This window comes from Symphalangus syndactylus, chromosome 7 (genome assembly GCF_028878055.3).
Source record: "Symphalangus syndactylus isolate Jambi chromosome 7, NHGRI_mSymSyn1-v2.1_pri, whole genome shotgun sequence".
Classification (NCBI taxonomy): domain Eukaryota; kingdom Metazoa; phylum Chordata; class Mammalia; order Primates; family Hylobatidae; genus Symphalangus; species Symphalangus syndactylus.
The window spans coordinates 16,688,278-16,712,163 of record NC_072429.2 but is presented as its reverse complement, the minus strand read 5'-3'; the positions used below and the strand labels follow the sequence as shown (position 1 = coordinate 16,712,163).

General features: G+C 45.1%; 1 protein-coding gene across 5 annotated transcripts in view; it reads left to right on the top strand.

The window, feature by feature from the left end:
* DOCK2 (dedicator of cytokinesis 2) overlaps positions 1-23,886 on the top strand; it is a 445,548-nt gene that overhangs the window by 371,674 nt on the left and 49,988 nt on the right. For all 5 annotated transcript variants that reach the window (XM_055285285.2, XM_063642612.1, XM_055285286.2 and 2 more), the window contains 3 exons: positions 31-89; positions 9,245-9,393; positions 18,117-18,202. In XM_055285285.2, the coding sequence (XP_055141260.1) occupies positions 31-89; positions 9,245-9,393; positions 18,117-18,202 (294 nt within the window). The remainder of the gene's footprint in view (positions 1-30; positions 90-9,244; positions 9,394-18,116; positions 18,203-23,886) is intronic.

Sequence of the window (23,886 nt, the reverse complement as noted above, 5' to 3'; positions counted from 1 at the left end):
GCCTGAAGCAGAGGTTTTTGTTCCTCCTAGGTACGGGGACATGAGACGGCTAATTGGCTTCTCCATCCGTGATATGTGGTACAAGCTTGGTGAGTAGGCACACACATCCAGATACTCACATCTGCATGCACCAAACTCCTTCTTGAAGACCATCTGTTGGAGGGCCACAGGGGTTTTAGCAGTGGGAGCATGAAATAACAGTTCATTACTGTGTGCACCCCGGTTCTTAATAAGTGCCCGATTATACTCTGAATAAGAGGGGTTCCCCATACCCACATCTACCCCCAGCCCTGCAAGCAGCTGTGAATATGCTTCTGCTTGATGCCCCCAATGGGTTACAGATCCAAATGGAAATTTATAAGAGGGACCAGGACTGTCATGGGAACTCACGTGCTCACACATCACACGGATGCTTGCTGCTGATTGGAGGGTCATTCTGCATCCTGTATAGCATGGTCCACAAAACATACTCCAACCTCATGAGAAGAATTAGCTCTCTGAAAGATGAGAGGGTCTTTTTAGCTGAAAAGTGACCCCAGAAGCTGTCTCTGCCTCAGGGAGCTGCAGGAATCCTGTGTGATTACCTGAATGACACCTGTGGAGGGAGGGATGGAATCAAGGAGACATTTATTGAGAGTCTGAGTCAGGCCCATGCTAAGAAGATTATATTTAATCTTCACATCACTTCCTGTAAGACAGAATTGTTCCCCCATCCTTTTATTGATCAGGAAACTCAGAAAAGGAAGTAACTTGCTTGAAATCAAACAGCTGGAAGCCTCCAAGTGTGGTTTTGATTCCACAAGGACAGGGGCCATAAACCTTGCTCATGGCCTGAATCCTCCTCTATAAATATGTGCTGCAAGGATGGATGGATGGATGGATGGATGGATGGATGGATGGATGGATTGACGAACAATAATGAATTTTTTATTTTTCTGTCCCTCCTTGACTCTCTGATTCTAAATTGCTCTGCCCTGGGTGTGGATATTGACTTTCCTACAAGTACTAACTTGTGCCCATCTCTTGGATTTAATTTTTGTTCCCTCTTCAGACTACACTTCTTGCTTCCCCAGACCTCTTATTGTCTGCCAGTTCCCATGGGTTTTTTAGGCAGCAGTTGCATGCCCCTTCCAGCGAGTTCCATCCACTGTGAGGGAAGCATAGAGCAGTGGATAGATGATCAGTCTGGGTTCTGTGGTTGCTGATAGCATCAGACTCGAGCTACGAGAAGTACATACTGGGTAACAGGGAGGTTGCAGGTTGGCTCACAAAGCCCAAGGCAGAGCCAAGGACCCAAGCCCAGAACAGACTGCCACATCTTTGCTTTGGGCCTTACTCTGACATTTACAGGCTGTGAGGCCTGGTATCACCAGGCCTAAGTTGGGGAAATAAGCACCCTCACAGGGGGCTTATGAGGGTCATAAGAGCACAAGCTGGGGCAAGTGGAGCCATAGAGGCCACCACACCCATATCAGAGTTTTATCATTATTGTCATCCTTGATCCATCAGGATGGAACCTAATTTTTCTGTTCTCCCTGGCCTCTATCCTCTAAGATGCCAGTAGCACCCTCCCTAGTTATGACAACCAAAAAAGTCTCTGGACATTGCCAAATATCCCCTGGGAGAAGGGGATGCCACCTCTACCCTGTTTTTCTAGAAAGGCATGTCTTTCTCAGTCTATCTTTTGTTTCTCCACTCTGGGTAAGGACTGGGATATAGGAAATAATTGACGTTTCATTTATCATTGCTTTCAATGGTAGGGGAATAGGGGAACATGGTGCAAGCACAGGCCCACACGACAGCTGGCACCTGGCCTCAGGGTCAGGAATATGAGGAGTAAGGACCTGCAGCAAAGTGAAGCTGACGTGCCCATGCAGAGAAAAAAGAGTCACTGTTCCTCTCCAGTGAATAGCTGTCCTACTGAAATGCAATCCCAATGTTGTCATACCTTCCAGTTTCTCAAAAGAAGCCAGAAGACTGGGTTTTTCAGTGTGTTTTCCAATTTATGAATACTAATGAAAACTAATTGAAAGTTTTCAAAACATCAGATGTGCTCAACACATGATGGACCCAGATTCAGCTCACTCCCAAGTTTGCATTGGTTGCTCTACAACAGCAGAGGCTGGGTGAAGCTGTGGCGGGCTTCCTTCCCCGGCCTGACACCCCAGGCACTGCCAGAATTGCAAAACAGGAATCTGTGCTTTGTTTGTTTCAAGTCCTTCCACATGGCCTGCTCTTTTCTGAATGTCCTTCATTGCCATTGTTTTGTACACAGAAGATTTTATTTAGATATAGATTATGTTTTGGCAGGCATTCCTGCACTCCCAATTATGCTGATGAATGAAAAGATGTTACCAAAAATATTCCACCTGCTTAGAATCACAGAACATCGGAGCTGGAAGGGCCCTTCAGAGATCATATTGTCCAGCATTTTTCAAACATTTATTTTTAGCTGAGGACCAATAAAAAAATTCTCATGCTCAATAAGTAAATTGGATGAAAGCAGAACTATTGTAATTGAAGTGAGGTGGGAGACCCAGAGCCCATTATAACAGGCTACTCTTTAACTTCCCTTGTAGAGGGTTTTCTAGGGGGAAGCCCTGAGCACTGCAGAGAACAGTTGGAAGCAACTGATCTGGTCCAATTCACTATTTTACTAATGAGGAAACTGAAGTCCATAGAGAAGGGGTTTGTACAAGATCATGTAGTGGGTTAGAGGCAGAAACTGGTCAAGCATCTTAGCCAGAGTGTTTGCTCTGAAGCATCACAGACTCCCTGTTGTTAGCAAAAACCTGTAGGATGAATTAATGCAATTAAAAGATATATCTGTCAGGGGTTGAGGGTTGGTTGCAAAAAAGAGGCATTGACTGCAGCTGCCTTAATCAGAGAAGGTATTTATTAGAAGGGCAAGAAGGAGCTGAAGAACCAGGCTTCTCTCGTTCCTGGCTACCTGAATCCAGGATTCAGTGTTTTAGGATTGCAATTTGCTCAATTAACAATGCCTTGTAGCAGGTAACAGCCACGTGTCCCAAGTCTGTCCCATGAGAATCAGCAGAAACGTACCTGTTAGGGCTACAGGAAAGTAATTTTTTCCAATTAAAAGCAAAACAAGACAAAAAACAAGAGGCAAGGAGAGGACAGATTGAATGAACAAAATGCATTCTTGCCCACAGCCCTCCCCTCTCTTTCTGAAAAGGACAATATGGCTGGAGGGGCAGTAGCCATCTTAAAGCCATGAGGACAAAACTTACATTCTGAGAATGAAGGAGCAGCTCTGGACTGGCCATATTTTGGCTTCTTGTTAAACAAGAAAATTAAAGCTTCAGTTTATTCATGGTAGTCAGACTTCTGTTGCATCCTGAACTGATACATCATCTAATTCGGCCCTGCTGATTTTATAAGTAAAATTGCCAAACGAGGCCAAGAGATGCACAAGGACATTCCCAAGGTCAAAAACAAGTCAGTGACTGAATTGAGGCTAAAAGAGCCTGTCTCTTGATCCCAAGTGCAATGTTCTTACAGATAATTTTTTTTCAAAGTGCATGCATATTGTTTCAAAGGGTGTGAAATAACCAACGATCTACGTTTTTTCAAAGATGACTGATAATGAGTAAATCATAATGCATGTTAGTTTTCTAAATTTTGTTTTAAGGCCAGAAGCAATCAGGGCATCACCATCACGATCATCAGTATCATCATCTTCTTCTTCTCATCAAGAACAACTTGAGCAACCCTGTGATTATAAGATAGCTAATTGCAAAGCTATAATCTCAGGCTTGAAGATTATTTCACATTCTTCAGGGGCAAACCTAGACAAATTGTGTGTGTGTGGAGAGGAGGTATGGGTAGGAGGTCTTCACGGGGAGAAAGACAACATGTTGTTAAGGAGCCAGCCACTCAGGGGTTAATGCCATTTGTTGTTTTGGATCCTGGGCAGATGCCAAATGGAATTTACTTTTCCCAGTAGTGTAGCATCGTAACATTTGATTTCTGCTCGGCATGAAGAAATGCACATTTTGCTCAAATGACTTTGCACTTAATCCTCCCACATTCACTTGGGTTAACACTGAGTTGCTGTGTTAACATTTGTTGTGGGAAAGAAAGACACATTCTAGGGCCTGGCATCTTGGCCTCCCATGTAGGGAGGTTGGCCTGGTCAAGCCTCGAGGGCAATTTGGCCATTACTGTTTAAGCATCTACAGCGTGCTCAGCTTGGTGCAGAGGTCCAGGGAGTGGAGCTATCTAGTAGGGAAAAGTGACAAAGTGAAATGTGTAGTGGGGACTCAGGAATTCAGGCAAAAGGGATGTAAGTGAGGACTATAAGGATGATTCCATGTGGGGAAATGGCTTCTGAACTGGAAGGAGGACCGTGTCAGGACTGAAGGAAAGACAGGGAAAGGGCAGATATTCCAGGGGAGTAACGAGCCCAAGCAAGCATGGCTTCCTGGGGTTGGGGAGAGGCTGCTGGGAATAAATAGGAAATGGGATTAGTGTGGCCATCCATCCATTCATTTACTCATTCATTTACTAACCAACATCGAGCACTGTGGTAAGCTCCCCAAAGAGGCCCATGTCCTAATCCCCAGAACCTGTGGAATATGTTACCTGTTCTTTAGAAATAGGATACAAGCCTCCTAATTCTAAATGCTTTAGTGTCTTTATTTTTCAAAAATTAAAAGAATAAAGTTAATTTTAACAATACATTTAACACCATATTCTAAAATGTTATACTAAACATGTAATCAATATAAAATATTACTGAGATTTTGTTTTCCTTTTTTGGGTATCTGGTGGATTTTTTACACTTGCAGCACATTTCTAATGGACTAGCCACGTTTCAAGAGCTCAAAAGACTCATGCAGCTAGTAGCTTCCATACAGAATAGCACAGCCCTAGAAAATGAGAAAGGTTTACTTGCAGAGACATGTGAGGGGGTAGACTTTGGAGGGGGGTCCAGGAGAGGGAAGGAAGAAGAGCTCGTTGGCAGAGGAAGGCCCAAGGCAGGAAAAGCAGTGTGCCCTGGAGGAGTGGGAGGTAGGCAGGTGGATGGAGGGTGGCTAGGTGAGAGGCACACAATGGGTATGGGGAGGGAGCACAGGACCAGACATGTTCCCAGCAGTTTATCCTGAGAGCAAGGAAAGTCATAGGGAAAAAACGCTGTGAATAAACATGATCCAACAGAGGCTTTTCAAACATCTTTGAGGACAAATGAGAAAATATTTCAATGAGACAGAGAAGAGTGGAGGGTTGTGAGTATCAGCCATGGTAGGGAAGATAAATCCATCTGACCCTTTCCCCAGTTCAGCTGTTTGCTTTAAAAGTGAACAGATAAAATGACCAGCCTGAAAATTTCCATGAAATGCTTCAAGGAGCTCCATGAGATTAGGCCTTGTCTTTTCATATTGCTTAATCTAAAACTCGGCATAGAGCTGAACCCAAAGTACTTACCATCAGCAGCAGCAGCAACAGCATCAATACTTCCTGAGCTTTTGCAGTGTGCCAGACACTGTGCAGGGCCCTTCGTTTGCACAAACTCTTAAGCTTTGACAATTCTATTAGGCAGATTTTATTATCTTCATTTTACAGATGAGATCATGGAGGCTCAGGGAAGGTAAATGACAAGCACAATACCACACAACCAGGGAGTGGCAGTGGCAGGACCTGACCCAGGCTGTCAGACTCAAAGACTCTATGGGGCCTGGAAGGAAGCTGAGGCTGGGCAAGTCCTGAATAATGAGGAGAGAATTGATTGCCTGTCTCAGAGCATTGCCAGGAGGGAGCTTTTCCAAGCCTAAGACAGAGGAGCAAAGATCAGTGGATCTGTGTTCTGTCTTCCCCTTTTGAATTGATTTTAGTTTTTTTTTTTTAAATCAGCTCAGCTTTATTTCAAAGTCCCCGGGAGGCTTGCTGGACTCTGAAATCCAGGGAGTCATAACTTGCCCTCATCCTTGTTCATTGCAGGGTCTGTGCCAGCCTTTGGAGAGAGCTTTCTGTCCCATGTCAGCCTCAGAGGGCCATGGCTTGCCCAACTTAATTCTCAGCCAAGTTCACAAAAGCCTCCCTCCCTCCCTCCTTTCTCCCTTCCCTCCCTCCCTCCTTTTCTTCTTTCCCTCCCTCCCTCCCTCCTTTTTGTCTTTCCCTCCCTCCCTCCTTTCTTTCTTACTTCCTTCCCTCCTTCCTTCCTTTCTTCCTTCTTTCCTTCCTTTCACCTTTCCTTCCTTCCCTCCTTCCTTCTTGTTTCTTTCAAGGTCATCTCCTCAGTGCCCTCAGATCCTTTGCATTGCACCCTACAGTCCACTCCTGGGAGGAGTGATGGAGGAGGCCACTGTACAGATGAGAAGCCAAGACCAGAGAATTCATGGGAGCCCTTTCCACCCACACCCCCTGAGCTCTTCTCTGTGCTTGCATTATCAGCAGATCCTCTCCCAAAGCCTGTGTAATCTGGCATTTGGATTTTTCCTTCTGGCTTATTGGCACTTTAATAGCCTTTTCTAACTGGTATCTGTTCCCAGTGAAGTTCAGCTTCAATTACATGAAAAAGACCCTCTTAGTAAATACCCTTCCTTGGCTTTTCTCTAATACAGCAGCAGGTGTGTCTCTTGCATGAGCACTTTTTTCCCAAATGAGTTTGTATTCAATTAGCCACAAATATGTTCTGCGTGCATGTGTATGCGTCTATGTATGTAAAGATATGCAAACACATACACATTTGGATACTTGAACACAAAATCCAATGTGCTGAAATTCCACTTTTATGTAAATGAATAACATTTCTTAAGGGAGCATTGTAAGGGCCATTGAGGTCACACTATTTGGAGATCAGCATCTCTCTCTCTGCTTTCCCTATTCTGCCTCATGTCTCCTCAACTGACTGTAAAGAATGCAGATCAAAAGTATTTAAGAAATCACGGGTCTACAGCAAGTCTGCTCTTTATTTTAAACCATCTAAAATTTATCCTTATCATGCCCAATGCCCTCCAGTATTCTAAAGGCCTTTGTTGCATAAGCAATTTCTCCATTCCATGGTGGCTTATCTGGCAGTTTCCCATTTGCCTTCTACCTATTTTTGCACTTGACTTTGAATTTTTAAAACCCCACTGTGGTTTGAAAAAGACTTAAAGGATCTTGAAGGATGAAATCAGAAACCTAGATTAGCAATTACTATAAACCTGCCAGAAAGGAAGCTGTTGTTGTTATTGTTTTCTATTTGGGCCAAAGCAAAGACCTGAGGCTTAAGTGTAATCCAAATGCATCATATAATGAAGCTTAAATCCTGGAAAAGTGTCTTTATGTTTCACTCAACTCTGCCTGACTCCACCATTTCATTCTCACTAACTGAGGATATTCCTAGGATGATGCCTTTTTATTTTATTTTAATCTGAATCCTGGGCAACTACTCCAACATTAAGCCTCATTTAGGTTGAAAGAAAATTCATTTTCTTACTGCTTTCCCTCTCAGCTCCTTTTCTGAGTTTTAATCGAAAGCAGCCGTGCCAGGCCACATGCCATACCACCTGAGTTTCTGCACCCTGAGGTGCTCTCTGCCCCAGGCGAAGACCAACAAATGTTCATCTTGACAATGGATAAAACCAGGGTGGGTGCCGAAACTCAGAAGGAGAAGGAGGCAGCAGCTGATGAAATATAGAGATGTGAGCTTCAATAATAGGGTTGCTTGAATATGCTGACCCTCACTTCCCAGGAAATCCCTGCGATTCCTGAGTGCTCCTCTTTATTCCCTATCTGCCACTTCTGATGCATATTTTCTGAAGATTCTGCTCAGTTCTGCTCAATAAGGCTCCCCTTTATGGTTCATTTTGACCAAACATCACAAAGATAATATTAATAGCTAATGCTGTAGAAAGTGGGCTATGTGCCAAGCATTGTCCTGGGCAGTTGCTAAATAATCACTCATTTTTTTCTTTGATTCTTTACAATAAGCTTGTAAGATAAATACTGTTATCGTTCCAAGTTACAGATGAGGACACCGAGGCCCCGAGAAGTGAGACAAACTTGATCAACATTACACAGCTATAATTGATAGTGGAGTCAATTTACACACTCAGGCCGTCTGGCTCCAGATTTGGTGCCCTTAACCACTGGGCAACACTGCCCTTGGCACTGATTCTTCTGCGCTCTGTGCTAAGTACATGCGGACATATTTTTACAAGATCTTCTCAACAGCTGGGTATCACTTTTGCATTTTTATGAGACATATATAGAAGTCCCATAGCCAGGGAATGCAGGAGCTGGAAAATTTATGTTCTCATTCAGCAGGAGTTTACTGATCATCTAATAAGTCCTGTGCTCAGTGCTATAGACACAATGAGGAGAACAGACGTGGTCTCTAGTGGGGGAGGCAGATGTTAATAAAATGATTCGACATATAAAGACATCATTTCAAAATTAGCAAAACATATAGAGGCAGTGCAAGGAGTCTTTTCTAGCTAAGGGTGGGAGGTGTAGAGAGGGGGCTTTTCTCCCAGAGGAAGGAGTGTTTAAGCTAAGATAGCACCCATCTGGAGGAGGCTACCTGGTAATGGGTATTGGGTTAGGGAGCAGACAGGGAAAAGTATTCTCAACAAAGGGGCATAATGTGCCCAAGCTTTGCTGTGGGGGAAGCAAGGTGAAATTGTGACATTTGAGCCACCCCAGCTAGGCTAGAATGCCAGGAGCCAGGGGAGGGGATGGAGGGAATGCCTTGAAATGAGGCGGAAGAGATGAGAAGTTGTGGTTCATCTGATCCTCAAGCTATGTTTTAAATCTCTCTGTTCCACTGTCCACACTATTATAGCAGGTTCTTAGTAGCAAATTTTGCTTTTCTCATTTCATAAAACAGTTGGTAAAATCCCATTTAAAAACTCTCAGCAACACGGCATGTATTGCAGACAGACATAATTTCAAATGTGCTGTGCTTTGCCGTCTCTAACATATTCAATCATGGCCCTATTTGCAGAGCAGACGCTGCAGGTGAAAACCCTTGTAAACAGTGAAGTGCTTTCTACACGCACGCCCGTGTTATTAGCCTTAATAATCGGGCTTGTTTTGGATAATGCATGCGCTCTAATGGGAGTTAATATATGTTAAGTGTTCAAAATGGTGCCTGGCTCACGGTAAACAACTATGTAAGTGTTAACTATTGTTTTTACTATTATGCTTCCCTTTTTTTCTTTCCCCAGGCTTGGTCGGGGGAGGATCTGTGCATCGCCGAACTGTTTTGTGTGTTCATGTTCCTCTTCTCTTTCAGGTCAGAACAAAATCTGCTTCATCCCAGGCATGGTGGGACCTATATTAGAGATGACACTTATCCCTGAGGCTGAGCTCCGGAAAGCCACCATACCAATCTTCTTCGACATGATGCTGTGTGAATATCAAAGAAGTGGGGATTTCAAAAAGGTAAAAAATGAGGCCGGAAACTCATGCCAGAATCCCTAATCCCCAGCCCATTTCCCCATAATGATATCCTCATTCCATCCCTCTGAGCTTCACTGAGAGGCTCGGCGGCAGGATAGGGACATTTATTCATGGGTCCGGAATGAGCTGGCAGATCAGATTTGGTCGGTATTCTATCAAGCTTTTCCGTCCAAGGACAAGATTAACATGCAGTTTCTGGCTGTGTATTTGCTTAGCCTCTTTCTCAAGAGTCTGAGAACCCCACGTCTCTACCTAATGATTCTCTAAAAATGTGCTCCCAGGGCCCACCCCTCCCACCTGTCCCACTCTCTCACCCACTCTTGTCTAGTACTTCATCTTCTGGGCTGACTCTGTGGATCTACATTATCTGGAAAAAGCCGACCCTGCTGGGTGTCATACTTGTCCACACACCAAGTCTGATAGCAGATGGAGTTAGGGACGTGTTGCTCAGGAGGGACCTGTGGATCTGTGAGGGAATAGGACACTGACCCCAGCATGGAGGGCGCCAGAACCTCTGTGAAACACAAGAGCCATTGGCCAAATATTGTCATTGAATATCTCGTCAAACTTGAAGAATAAGGTCCATTTCCCGGGCCTGGTCACACTGGGAGCTCTGGCAGTGGAAGAAGCACCAGTTGCCACAATTGGCTCCTGGCACTGCTCAGTGACATTACCCTGTTTAGGAAGGTTGGTCTTTAAGTCCCATCAAGGCTGCCTGAGCCGTTCCCTCGGGTCTCAACCCCTGTCCTCTCTGCCCCACATCCTCAGTTTTACCTCTAACTGAGCTTCTCACCCTCCTCTCTCCCCCAGTGCATCTACCTCTTATTCCTACCATATCCTGCCTTAAAATGGGTACTTAAAAGGCGGCAGATTCCAAACTGCCTTTCCTTAAGATCCTTAGGGATATTTCCCTTCCTTTACACATTAACACCCTAATCCCCACAGAATAAAGCCCACACTCTCTAGCCAGCATCCCCGGCCCTCCCGGCTCCGGCCTTCTGAAGAACGTCTCAGCCATCCTCTCCAACTCTCCCCGCCTTACCTCTTCTCCACCATCCCCGCAGCCCATGTGAATGGCATTGCCTCTGTGGGTGTCCTTCGGGCATTTTTTTTCCTTTCTGCTACTTCTCTGCACAGTCACAACCCTGCCTCCCAACACCTTCTAAACTCCTACTGATCCTGCGAAGCCCATCCAAATGCCATGTTGCCTAGAAGATCTTTTCTCCCCATTCCTGTTTTTTGATGTCTAAGGTATGACTATTATCTACTGCCTTGCTTTATACTCATTTGTGTGCACTTTTCTTCTTCCTCATCTGCATCTAATGATGATGATGATTATAATGACTGACTTTAGATATTTACTACATATCAGGCATATGACACCTATTTTCTATGTATTAGTTCATGCAGTCTTTTCTAAACTAGAACTCTATGAAGTAGGTAACATTATCTTATCTTACCCATTTTAAAGATGAAAAGAAACTGAGACTTAGAAAGCTGACGTCATCTGCTGAAAGTCACAATCAAGAAAGTAGCAGAACAAAGGCTGCCACAAGCAGGTCACTGCGATTCCTAAACCCATGCTGCAACCCATACTATCCAGCCACCAGTATCTCCCAGTAATACTGGCTGAATGGTATCCACTAGAGCAGTGCTTTCCCTAAATATGTCCATGAAGCACTGATCCAACAAGATGCTCCAGGGAAGAGGGTTTCAAGGTTAAATACCTTTGGAAGCCACTGCGTATTGGAACCCATCTTAGAGATTCCCAGCGCATATTAATAGAGTCAAGGCACTGAGACATTCCATGGCAAACAGATCTGTCATTTCTTAAATTTATTTGTGCAAGAAACATCTGTTGGATTTTCCATCCTATTAATCTCATGTGGGAGAAAGTTGTTCTGAGAGGAATAAGAGACTAGTTTGCTATGATGATATCACTGTGAGAGGTAGCATTATAGGGACTCTAGTGCCAGAAGGGCTAGTGACCAGCTGGCTTTTTGTGAAGAGCCTGAAAAGAAATCAAGCTGAGTAGGTCAAATGGAGAAAGAGGCCATATCTGAGCAGTTGGGACAGGGGGAGTGGAGGGTGAAATCTTGGATTGAGTGTTTGAAGGCAGCTTGGAATTTGCTGCCTAAGTGGGAGCAAGGTCTGTGCAGCTTGGGACCATGTAAAGGGCACACACCATGAGATGAAGGGCAGTTTACTTACCCTCAGACCCACTTCTGAGGCCAGCAGGTGCCTTAGAAGAGTTCCTGGGAACAGGTGTGCAAAAGAAACACAGCAAGTGCCTGATGGTGTACAATGTCCCAAAAGGAAATAGGACCGGGTCATTGCCTGGATTGCGACCTGACAGATCTGTTTGGCAGCCTCAGAGGGTTTCACTCTAGTGTGATTTTCCTTCCCTAAAGGATTCTCATATCTTGGTTCCTCTGTGGCATGCACCCACCTGTTTTCTCTGTATGGAGTCATTCCTTGGGCTCCTCACTCCAGTGTGCATTCATTCTGAGCATGTTCCCCAATCACTTCTCCTCGCAGCTCCCTTATCAAAAGAGACAGGACAATCAGGCTGACTAATGAGGCAGATGCCCATGTGAAAACCAGCCGGCGTGCTTCATAGGAGCTCAGCTGGGGGATACGCGGGCCCAGACATGGTTTTAGTTCAGAGTAAGCAGTCATGGAAGGTGTCTCCAGAAAAGGGATGTGGTGACACCCTGCTGAATCCCAAGCAGCCTTGATGGCCAGAACAAGAGTGAACCCCAGGACTGCGGTCTAGAATCCAGGATGGCTGGTGTGCAAAGTGGCAATAGTACATGATGCCAAAATAATCCCATGAGAGAAGAACCAGGTCCCCAGAAGACCACATTTTTCCCTTTCTAAAATATGGGTTGCTTAAGGGAAATAGCAGAGCCAAGAGGAAACTGAGCAGGGGCTTTGCTCCCAGGTCATATCAAACCCTCTGGCCTGATGCCAGTTTCTTGAAGTTCTCTAGCTCTCATGCCTTTGTATGGGCTCTTCCTTTTACATCTTTGCCCGAAGAGATCCTAGACACCCTTCAGCTGAGGCTTCACTTTTTGGGAAAGGCTTTCCTGATTCCTGGGGCAGTGGTTCATCTGGGTACAAGAGACAAAGATTTTCTCAAGACAAGTGTACCTAGGCTGGAACTAGGACAGGAAGGTGTTAGACTCTCAGGGGCTCAGGGTTCTGGGAGCTGAACAAGAGGCAGCCCCAGGGCAATCTCTCTCTCTGCTCTGGGTTTCTTTTATAAGCTCTGTGCCAGATTTCCCTGTCTCGCCTCTCACCCAAATTTCATAGACAGCTGATGGGTTTGACTGATGACATTTATCCCTCATGAGTGCAGCACTTCATCCCAGACCATCTTGGGGGTCTCTGTCCGTTGTCTAGGACTGGATGTCCCATCGCTGGCACGCCACATGATTCCCTTGGTGGGGTTGTGGAAGGACAGTTTCAGCAAGAGGGCCTTAGGTGGACCCCATTGTGGGTGGCTTGGCCAGGACACATGCTAGTCAGAGTGAAACGTATCCTATCCCGCCTGGATTGAGCGGTCATCACACTTGTCCCACACAGCACAATTACCTGCTCATAGGTCTGTCTTCCACAGCAGACTGTGAGCTCTTGAGGGCCAAAGCTGGTCTCTCAGTCCTGAACTCCCAGTCCCTGTCAAGTGCCTGAGATGCCTGTGGTGGGCACCATGTCAGTGTTCCCAGAATGAATGGATGGAGGCATTTAGACCCCCATCCCACGGCATTCAGGGGAACCACATCAGTACAGGGAGGTACATTCCAGCAAATGTTTTTATAACCTAGAATAATGGGGGTTGCTAATGACTGCTTGAGTAATCCCCTTGTGCTAGGTAGACCAGCTATCTTGCTGGCCAATTCTTTATGGAAGGAGGGGACGTAGGTGTTCTGGATGCTGTTGGTGGGAATGAGTGGGAGTCCTGGGGTATAGAGACCTTGGAGACTGGTTAGCTAGATGCAGATTGTAGAATAGGACTGTGTACCAGTCAGCATGGGGATCTAAGCCCTCAGCAGGCAGGAGATCCCAGAGAGAATTCTTCTCTCAGAGAAAGAAGAGGGGACAGCATCTGACAGCAGCACCTAGAACAGTGCCTGAACACCATAGGAGCTCAATCATTGCTCATTGAATTAATTAATAGATGGAGATAGCCATGTTGGCAGATTCCACTGAGACTGCATCTTGGCATGGAGTAAGTTGGTGATTTAAATTGTTTAGTACACAATGTGGAAAAGATTACATCAATTCAATAAATCTGTGCTGAGTGCTTGCTGCGTTCTGGGTACTGTGATTTGGATTCAGATAGACCTACTTCTTATAAGCTAAATAAATGTGCGTAAGTTATTTAACCTCTCTCAGCCTCAGCTTCTTCATCTGTAAAGTGGGTATCCAACTGCCATCAGAGGTTCCCATCCCAAGCTCTTTTGGGGGATGAATTGGAACAATTAGAGGCAACTCAAAATTAGAAAGCTGCACTGACTTCCAGACACCTCTTCTCACGTGACATTCTCTTTTCCAGATTCCTCCCAACTCTACTTCTTTCCACACAGGATAACTGGCATTTCATAACAGAGGAGGTCAAAGGCAGACTTACTGTGTTGATGTCATCCTTGTCATCTTCCTGACATCCAGGCCTCTAATAACATCTCTGCCCTTCCCATGTCAAAGTCAGCACCAGACATGTGAGGAAGAGCAATCATTACCCAAATCTCATACTTCTACAGGGCTGGACTCCAATCAGAAAACATTCTAGGAAAACAAGATGATAAAAATAGCCAAGATGTTCTAAAGCAGCCAGGAGAGGCAAGAGAAGCAATGCAGGGAAGGCATGAAGCAAACACGAGGCCCATATCAGGCCATTCTCCTGGAAGAGGGAGGCCCAGGCAGAAGGTTTGGGCTCCTGGATTCCACTCCTCTTTTCTTGATTAGAGCTTCTTAAGATTTGTATTGGGCCTCTGTAGAATCTGACTTCTGTAGTGGCCCAATACAAATCTATGGATACTCATTAGCAAACATCCACCTCGCAGCAGTGGGGTAAGGAGTCAACGATGTGATGCAGTCATGTAGCTGTGGATGAAAATGGAAGTAATTTGGAGAAGCCAGAGCTACATCCTCAGCTCTGGATGGTGACAGTGTTGGGGGTAAGGACTGTTGCAGCATCATGATGGAGTGTATGTTTGGGAGAGCCTCTTTTTTTTTTTTTTGGAGACAGAGTCTTACACTCTGTCGCCCAAGGTCCTACGTTGCCTCAGCCTCCTCATTTGTAACATGGGGATGATGACATTCTTCTCCCTTGGCTGTTGTAAAGATTAAATGAGAGTGTGATGCCTGTGATGTTGACAATGACAATACAATGACAATAGCATGATGAGCTTTGCTAACAATTATTGAGCACTTACTATGTGCCAAGTGCCTTTTACATGTGTTTGCCCTTTAATTTGTTACAGTACCACTATGAAGGAGATGCTATTTCAAATCTCCATTTAACAGATGAGCACATTAAGCCTTAGAAATGTTTATTAACTTGGCTAAGGTCACAGGGCTGGGAAAAAAGTCAAAGCAAGACTCAAACCAAGTCTATTCAATGCCAAGGACTGTGATCATAGCCATTTCTGAGCACAGTACTGACCCTGATATGCCTGACTGAGATCTTACCCCTCCAGCTCACCCCAAGGGCTCAGGCATGGTGGTGTGGTATCATTTGTCTCTGCACACTGCCTGGCACCCTGTAATTTCCCTCCTGGCAGGCTCTTTTGTGACCCTGAGACAAGTGCTTATTTACCTCAACTGCTTCTCTGCTCCAAAGAAAAGTTCAGCTCACCAGGAAGAATCATGCCAGCATTTCCCAGTGAACCACTCAGACAAGAAAAAATGCTGCTTTTCTCCCCTTGCGCTGCTTTCTAGTAACATTCGGCAGTAATAACAATAACATTAGTGGTGATGACAAGTCGATGGAGCACAGCGCACAGATAATGTTAGGCACTTTGCTAGTGCCTTACATATAAAATCTCTGTGCCCTATAACTACTCCACACTGTAGGTACTACTGTTAAGCCCACTGTATTGATAAGGGGTAGACAAACTCTGGCCCACAGGCCAAATCCATCCTTCCACCTGCTTTTGTAAATAAAGTTTTATTGGACTACAGCCATGCCAATTTGTGTATGTGTTGTCTAGGGCTGGTTTTGTGCTACAGCAGCAGAGTTGAGTAGTTGTCACAGAGACCATCTGGCCTGCAAAGCCTAAATTATTTACTGTCTGGCCCTTTACAGAAAATGTTTGCCGGTGCCTGATCTAAATCCTGACAGTGAGCATTAGAAAGACCTACCAGCTTTCCCAAGATGGCAGAGGGAAGCGGTAAGGGATTTAAAGCCAGACAGCCACACAGCAGTCTCATCGTGTAGTCCCTCAGCTATATTTCTTCCTGCTCTAGGCTTGGCAGAGAAGACATCTCTAAGCATGATAGTCCTCAACCCTTGACATTGGATAATATTCAACACAGACATAATGCTTGACAGGATGCACCACAGAAGGGACATGACTCATTTGCAGACTGGCATTCTAGACCCTTGCCATACTGGGCCTCATCTAGGTGTCTGTCCTCCCTCCCTCCCTCCATCCCGCCCGCCCGCCCTCCCTCCCTTCCTTCTTTCCTTCCTTCCTTCCTATTTGTCCGCCCATCCATCCTTCTCTGCTCAAGCTGAACTGCTGTGCTCATTTTTCTCCACATTCCCACCTCTACACCTTTGCTCACACCATTTCCCCCATCTGGAATGCCTTCCTTTTCACATTTATCACAGTCCTGCCCATCTTTCCAGGGCCGGTATGTCTCCTTCAATAAGTCTTCCCCAACTGGGGCAACTCATGGGAAATTCTTTGGCATTTGTGCTGTATCAGCACGGCTTTTGGTCCCTCCCTTAGACCCTTTGTGCACAAAAGTGAGGGAATGATGGGATCACGGATGATGTGTGAACCAGAGGGAAGAGTAAATGTGGTCCCTGCCTTTTCATCACCTAAAGATTCCAATTCCATGGAGCTCTATCCTTTATGCACAGGAAAGAGCCTGCCAAAGGTCTCTGCCATTCATCTGAGACTTTAGACAGGTCACTTAAACTCACTGAGCCTCTACTTCTTCATCTGTAATAATAACTGACACCGAGGGTTGTACCAAGCAAGGGCTGGCTGCTCTTCATGCATTGTCACATTTAAAGGTGATCCGTGACCTCCAGACTTCATGAAGTATTATGAAGACCGGGTGTAAAGAGGTTGAGTTAGAAGCCAGTACTCCCCAAGTCCTCTTTTGGTCTTGGTGACCTTTGCCAAGCTCCCCTTTCCCTCTCCAGGTGCCAGTTTATTTTTTAATGGTAAAATGAGGGAAGGGTGGACTGCATGATTTGGATGGACTCTTCAGGGTATAATACGAAAACAGTACAAACCATTTTGCATCAAAATCATGTTAAAAAGACACAGGGTGACTTCAAAACAATGTGTTGACTAAGCCATGCAGTCCAGTGGGTGAAATGCTTCTTAACATGAAAAGTAGAGAGACAAAACATTCTGTGGCTTCAGTGCAACAAGATTTGGTGGAACTGTAGAGGGATACTTGCTTTCTGATCACTTGCCTAATCTGATCTCTGATCATTACCATTGTCACCGGTCTTGACTATCTGAAACCTGACATTTGCTCCATGTCTTATGAGTATTTTTCATCATTTCTTTGGTTGCAGGGAACAAAACTCCAATTCAAACTGGCTGATATATACACAGGTCAGCTCATATGGATGGGAAAGCGCCAGGTGTGGCTGAATGCAGGGGCTCACAAATGGCATCAGGTCTCTGTCTCTCTGTATCTTCCCCTTTCTGCTTGCCTCTGTATTGGTGTAATTCCCAGACAGCCTCTTTCATGGTGGTCAGCAGCAGCCTCAGGCTCATGACCTTCCATCTTCAGGTTGAGCAAAAAGACTCATTTTGCTAAGAGGTCCAATAAAGCCTCAGATTTAGAGTCTCACTGTCTCAGTCCAGACCTTTATTAATTCTGGGACCTGGGCAATGAAATATACTGATTAGGAGCTAGGCCTGTGTCAGGTCTCCACACCTGGAACTAGGGAGGGATGCTCAGCCCACCAGAGCCCCAAGGACTGTGGTTAGGACTGGTGTGATCACCAAAATATGGAGAAAGGAATGAAGGAATGCCAAGCGGGCAGAAACAATAGCTGTCCAAGAAACATGGCATTCCCCGAAGATTTTGTGCTCTGTCACACATCTCCATGCCTGTGCACATGTGGTGCTGCCTTCTTGGAATATCCTTTCCCTTTTTCTCTTTCGGCAAAATTTCTATTTAACCTTTGAAAACAAGCTCAAAGAACATGGGCTGTGAGAAGTCTTCCCTGATTCTCCTTCCTCTCTCCCTCTCTCCCTCTCCTCCTCTCCTGCGCGCTCTCTCTCTCTCTCTCTCTTCAGCACTTATCACCCATGGCTCCCCTCCACTCTCTGGGCACTCCAAAAAGGCAGACATAGTGTTCTGCTTCATTTTGCATTCCCAGATCCCAGCACTCAACCTGGGAGATAATGAGTGCTCCCTAAAGCTTTGGTTGAAATAATGAATTGACTAATTTCAGCCCTCAGCCTTCTAACGTTATTGTTGATTTTTGTCTCCTACATCTTCAGTTTGAAAATGAAATCATCCTGAAGCTGGACCACGAGGTAGAAGGGGGCCGAGGCGACGAGCAGTACATGCAGCTGCTGGAGTCAATGTGAGTTCAGTGCCCCGTGTGCAGGAGCAGCCTGTGAAGTCAGGTGAGGCGGGAGGGCGCAGAACTTCAGGCGGCTCCGAGTGGCTCTGTCCTCCCCTGGACATCGATCTAGAGGCTCACGGGTATTGGCAAAACTCCATTTTTGGAAGAAACCTCACATTTCTCTCTGGAGTGGTCATTTCTTTGGAACTGATAGAATGGGCCAGATGAAAAGAATCTTTGCTGTGTTGGGAAGAGGGAAATAATCCACCAAAATGTCTACTTTCATTATGTCGTAACTGTGGAATGTGGTTGCTATTTTTCCCTTCTTTTCTATTTAAATTTTTGACAGATGTTGGTCATGACCTACATTTAGTGAGCACACTTAATAACTTAGCGTGCTATTGTGCAATGTGCTATGTAAGGCCTCCTTTAATCACACTTACTCCCTTTGATGCCCATTTCACAGAGGTGGGCCCTGAGGCTGAGGGAAGTAAGCACATTTTTCAAGGAAACTAGGACAAGCTAGTGGAGTGGACAAGCTGCATCCTGAACCTGGCTCTGCCTGACTCCAGCGCCCAGGCCAGGGGCAGACAGTGGACCGAGAACAGTGCCCAAGACCACTGGACTTGGAGTCAGGGCATTGTTTTAACAGCTTTATCGAGATGTAATTCACATGCCATACAATTTACCCAAAGTGTACAACCATTGACTCTTAGTATGTTCACAGAGCTATATAACCATCACCACAATCAATTTTACAACATTTTCATTACTCCTAAAAAGAAACCCTGCACCCCTTAGCCACTGCTCTGCTGACACACATGCACATGCACACACGCACACATGTACACGCACGCACACACGCACACACATCCACACGCACATACGCACACACACACGCACACACGCACACATGCGCACTCACATGCACCTGCACGCACACACATGCACACACACGCAGACGAACACATGCGCACACCCGCACATGCACACGCACACACATGCACACACACGTGTGCACACACACACACAAAAACACTCCCCCATCTCCCCTAGCCCTAGGCCACCATTTGCAGTCTGTCTTGCCTATAATGTTTTCAAGGTTCATCCATGTTGTAGCACGTTTCAGTACTTAATGCCTTTTAATTGCCAAATAATATTCTACCATATGGATGTACCCCATTTTGTTTATTCATCTCTCAGTTGATGTGTATTTAGTTTGTTTTCACTTTTTGACTATTAGTATTGATTCTGCTGTGAGCATCCAGGTACAAGTTTTTGTGTGGACATAACATTTACAGTTCTCTTGGGTATATACCTAGAAATGGAATTGCTGGATCATGCAGCACCTATATTCGACCTTTTCAGGAATAACCAGACTATTTTCCAAAGTGGCAGCTCCATATATATTTCTACCAGCAGTGTATAAGGGTTCCAATTTCTCTACATTCTTGTTAACACTTGTTAATATCTTTCTTATTGATTACAGCCACTCCAGCTGGTATGAAATGATATCTCATTGTGGTTTTGAATTGCATTTCCACAATGTGTAGAATTCATTGATTTTCAGTACACTCACAGGGCTGTGCATCTTTCCAAGTGCTTATGGGCCACTTGTATATCTTTGGAGAAAGACATTGGGTTTTGATCCTGGCTCTACCACTTAGCAGCTGCAAGACTTCACACGAATCACACAAGTCTGGCCTCAGTATCCCCATTTCTGAAATGGGAATAATAAGCTCCTGGGGTTATTGTGAGAACTGAATAATTATAAAGCATCTGGCACACAGCAGGTAAATGCTTCATAAATATTCTTCCATCTCCAGGCCTTGCTCCCAGTTTCTGTCTTTGACAGCTTGGTAATTGCCCCCTTCTGCTGTGGGGCCTTCTCCTAAGGCTTAGGAACGTGACCCAGACATTCCCACTTCTCCCTAACTGTATATTCTTTGATTTGTACGATTCTCTGAGATCACTCTAGTTTGGATTCTTTCTTCAATCCTTTTTGAATATTTTAATTCAATAAGAAAAGCAAACTGAAGGCCTTGCTCTGACCCCCACAATGAGCCTCTCGACCCTGCCCAACCAGGCAGAGCCCAGAAGACAGGATGGCACCCCAGGCAGTGCCATTTCAGCTGGCCCCTGTCCCCTTCCTGTCACCGCGCATGGCCCTCACTAAACACTTAGAATGCAAATGCCATTTGGCCAGAAGGAGAAACCCACTGTCTGCCCCTCAGGTGGATATGGAGACTGATGTATCAAGGGGGAATAAACAGTGTTCTGGCTGAGACAGTGTTTATCTTAAAGTTCTAAACAAGAAAATCAAAATATTGACCAGAAGTGGAGCCATGTACAGTGCTGGCAATTTCCATTTTTATAAGCGGATGGGGCTCTGCGGCGGTCTTCAGATGATCAGCAGGGTTTTCAAATCCTTCCTGAATGATTATTTACAAACGGAGTCCTTAGAGGTCAAAGAAATTAAAGACAGCTCATTATTTTTCTCCTGAAACAGGTGTGAATGATTTTTACACAAAATGAATCAAGCCCGACACAGGGAACCAGGTCCCCATCAGAACATCCATGGGGCCCCTGTGCCTACTCCTTCCTTTCACCTCTCTGAGCCTCAGTTTTCTCATCTGAAAATTGGGGATAAAAATATTATCGAGCCCTTAGAGTTTTTGTTGGGAGTCCAGCAATATTAATTATTAGTAGTACAGATTGATTATCCCTTATCTGAAATGCTTGGGACCAGAAGTATTTTGGATTTGGGATTTGTTTTTCAGATTTTGAAATAATTATACTTAATAATTAAGTGTCCCTAATCTGAAAATCCAAAATCCAAAATGCTCCAGTAAGCATTTCCTTTGAGTGTCATGTTGGTGCTCAGAAAGTTTGAATTTCACATTTTCAAATAGAGGACAGTCAACTTGTATTACTTACAGGTGGATAGCATTGTAGTTATTTGAAGCCATGAGCCTGCCTGTCTTTTCTCCCCCAGGCTTGTCATCTCAGTTCCTCCAGCCTTTCCTCCCAGCCCCTCTTTCAGGGCGTCACTGATACACAGGGCCCCCACTGGGCAGATACAGTCCTGTGGGCACATGGCTTGGATGGGGCCTTGCTGAATAGAACAGAGCTACTCTCCCTGTGGCAACTGCAGCCTTGCATAGGAACACAAGGTTTAAGGCATGGAGTGGGGCTGAATTTCAGTCCTCATGTGCTCTGTGCAGTGCATAAGCTATATAACCTTATGCAGCACTCCAGTTCTCCCTACCCTCAGAGCTCTCCTTGGAGCCCACACTCATTGATCCACGTATATCTGAAAGTGTAAGTCTCACGTTGAATGGAATCATAAGACACACCCTTGCCTTTCTGTATTTTATTCCTGGGAATAGTTCTAGAAGTGGTGAGGGAACCAGAAGGTTGAAGCAGATAGATGTATGTTCTTGGGCCTTTATCCTACCTAGACCCTTTCAATCCCTGGAAGAGGACCTGTCACAGGTCATTTCATTTCATTTCAAGGAATGAAAGAAAGTCCAGTTTCATTAGCACTGACTGAGAGGGGGAGTCTGGGATCCTCCCTCTAAAAGCCTCCAATACCAAGTGCAAATCAATTGTAGGGAGGAGTGAGCCCCCTCTTGTCCTCCCAGGACAGGAGCAGAAGCAGTGTGGCAAGTGTCCACCACCCTTCATTCCACTGTGTGAGGAATTAGCTACATTCTCTCATGATTCCCAAAGCTTTTGTTATTGTCACTCATACTCTGTTGTGGGATTACAAGGTAAACAATTAAACAGGCTTAGCATGCAGTCTGGAACACAGGAAGTACTCAATAAGTGGTAGTATCATTATATATTATGATTAATTTTTAATCTATGTTTCCCATGCTAGACTGTGATCTCCTGGAACTCTGAATCCCTAGTTTCTAGAATGCCACATGTTGAGTGGAAGGATGGATAGTGGATGGATGGGTCATTTGTAGCCAATTTTCCCATCCATTTCACCAATCCTAGATGGTTTGAGCACCTTTCTTCCTTCATGCATAAAGATTAGAAAAAGAAAGCCAAGACTTTTTCTTCTAAACCCTGGTTTCTCCAAGTGTGGTCCATGGACCCGCAGCACTGGCGTCACCTGGGCACTTGTTAGTAAGGCAGCTGCTCAGGAACCAGCCCGGCTGTGATGAATCAGAATCTATTAACACAATGCCCCAGTGATCCCCATGCACATGGAAGTTTGCAAAGTCCTGGACAAAACCAGTTGTTCCTTTTTTATTTTTGAGACGGAGTCTCGCCCTGTCGCCCAGGCTGGAGTGCAGTGGCGCGATCTTGGCTCACTGCAAGCTCCGCCTCCCAGGTTCACGCCATTCTCCTGCCTCGGCCTTCCAAGTAGCTGGGACTACAGGCGCCCGCTACCACGCCCGGCTAATTTTTTGTATTTTTAGTAGAGACGGGGTTTCACCGTGTTAGCCAGTATTGTCTCTATCTCCTGACCTCATGATCTGCCCACCTTGGCCTCCCAAAGTGCTGGGATTACAGGCATGAGCCACCACGCCTGGCCCCAGTTGTTCTTAATGTTAGCTGCATGTTGGAATCTCCTAGAGAATGTAAACAATGAAGTACTGCTGCCTGGATCCTAACCTCAAAGATTCTAAGGTTATTGAGCTAAGTTGGGCACTGGGCTTTGTAAAAGCTCCCTTGGTGATTCTATCACGTGACCAGGGCTGAGAACCTCAGGTCTGGCCAAGCTCAGACCCCGAGATGTCTCCTGCCCTGGAAAGCTTTAAAAAATCACACACCAAACACTGGGAAGAAGCTTTGTTGCATTGTCATTAGGGTGGTACACAGGGCTAGAAGTGACTGTCCCAGGATGAGGCATGCACAGCTGTGGCTGAGCCAGACAGGTCTAAATCACAGGGCCATTTGCATCTCCCCATTGAGAGCCAGGGAACAGGTGCTTCTCCCAGAGTGAAGATGGATTTGTCTTATCACAGCCACAGTTTGAGACATCGCCTTCTTGCAGCTTGGCTTGGCTTCTTGGAGGAAATGACCCTCAGAAGTCCTTGCTTTTCTTACCTTTACCCTCCTAAGGGCCCCTGGAGAGTTACAGTTCCACGGGGAGAGGAGACAGATACAAATCATGTGGCCTGCATAATGTCTACTTGAGATGCCTGGGAACACGTTGTGGTGTTTCTCTGTGGGAAAAATATCTCCCCTAAATTTAACAATGATTGGCTTGATTCTTAAGGTCACCACTTCAGTTTACTATCAGACTGATACTGGGAAGGTCCTTTAATCTTTCTCAGCCTTCATTTCCTCACCTGCAAAATGGGAGAAATAATTCTCACTTATCAGAATTACTGTGAGGATTTCTTAAGAAAAGTGACTAGTACAGTGTCTGGCACAGAATAAGTAATTAAGAAGAAATAGTCATCAAACAAAATTTTAACCCATCTGTTTCTCCCCACCTAGCCTGTGGGCTGCCAGACAGTAGGTGTGGTTCTTTTTTATATTGATGTCTTTCTCTCCACCACACAATGCCTAGCAACTAATAGATGCTTAAAGATGTTACATTTTTATTTTTGTTTTTAAAATTTAGAATATGAATACTAAAACAAATATTATAATTTTAAAAAATAATTTACACATACTTAAATAGAAAAATAGAGGCTTTTCTTTCCTATTTTCCCACCTAAAGCCTTGTTGGAAACAGC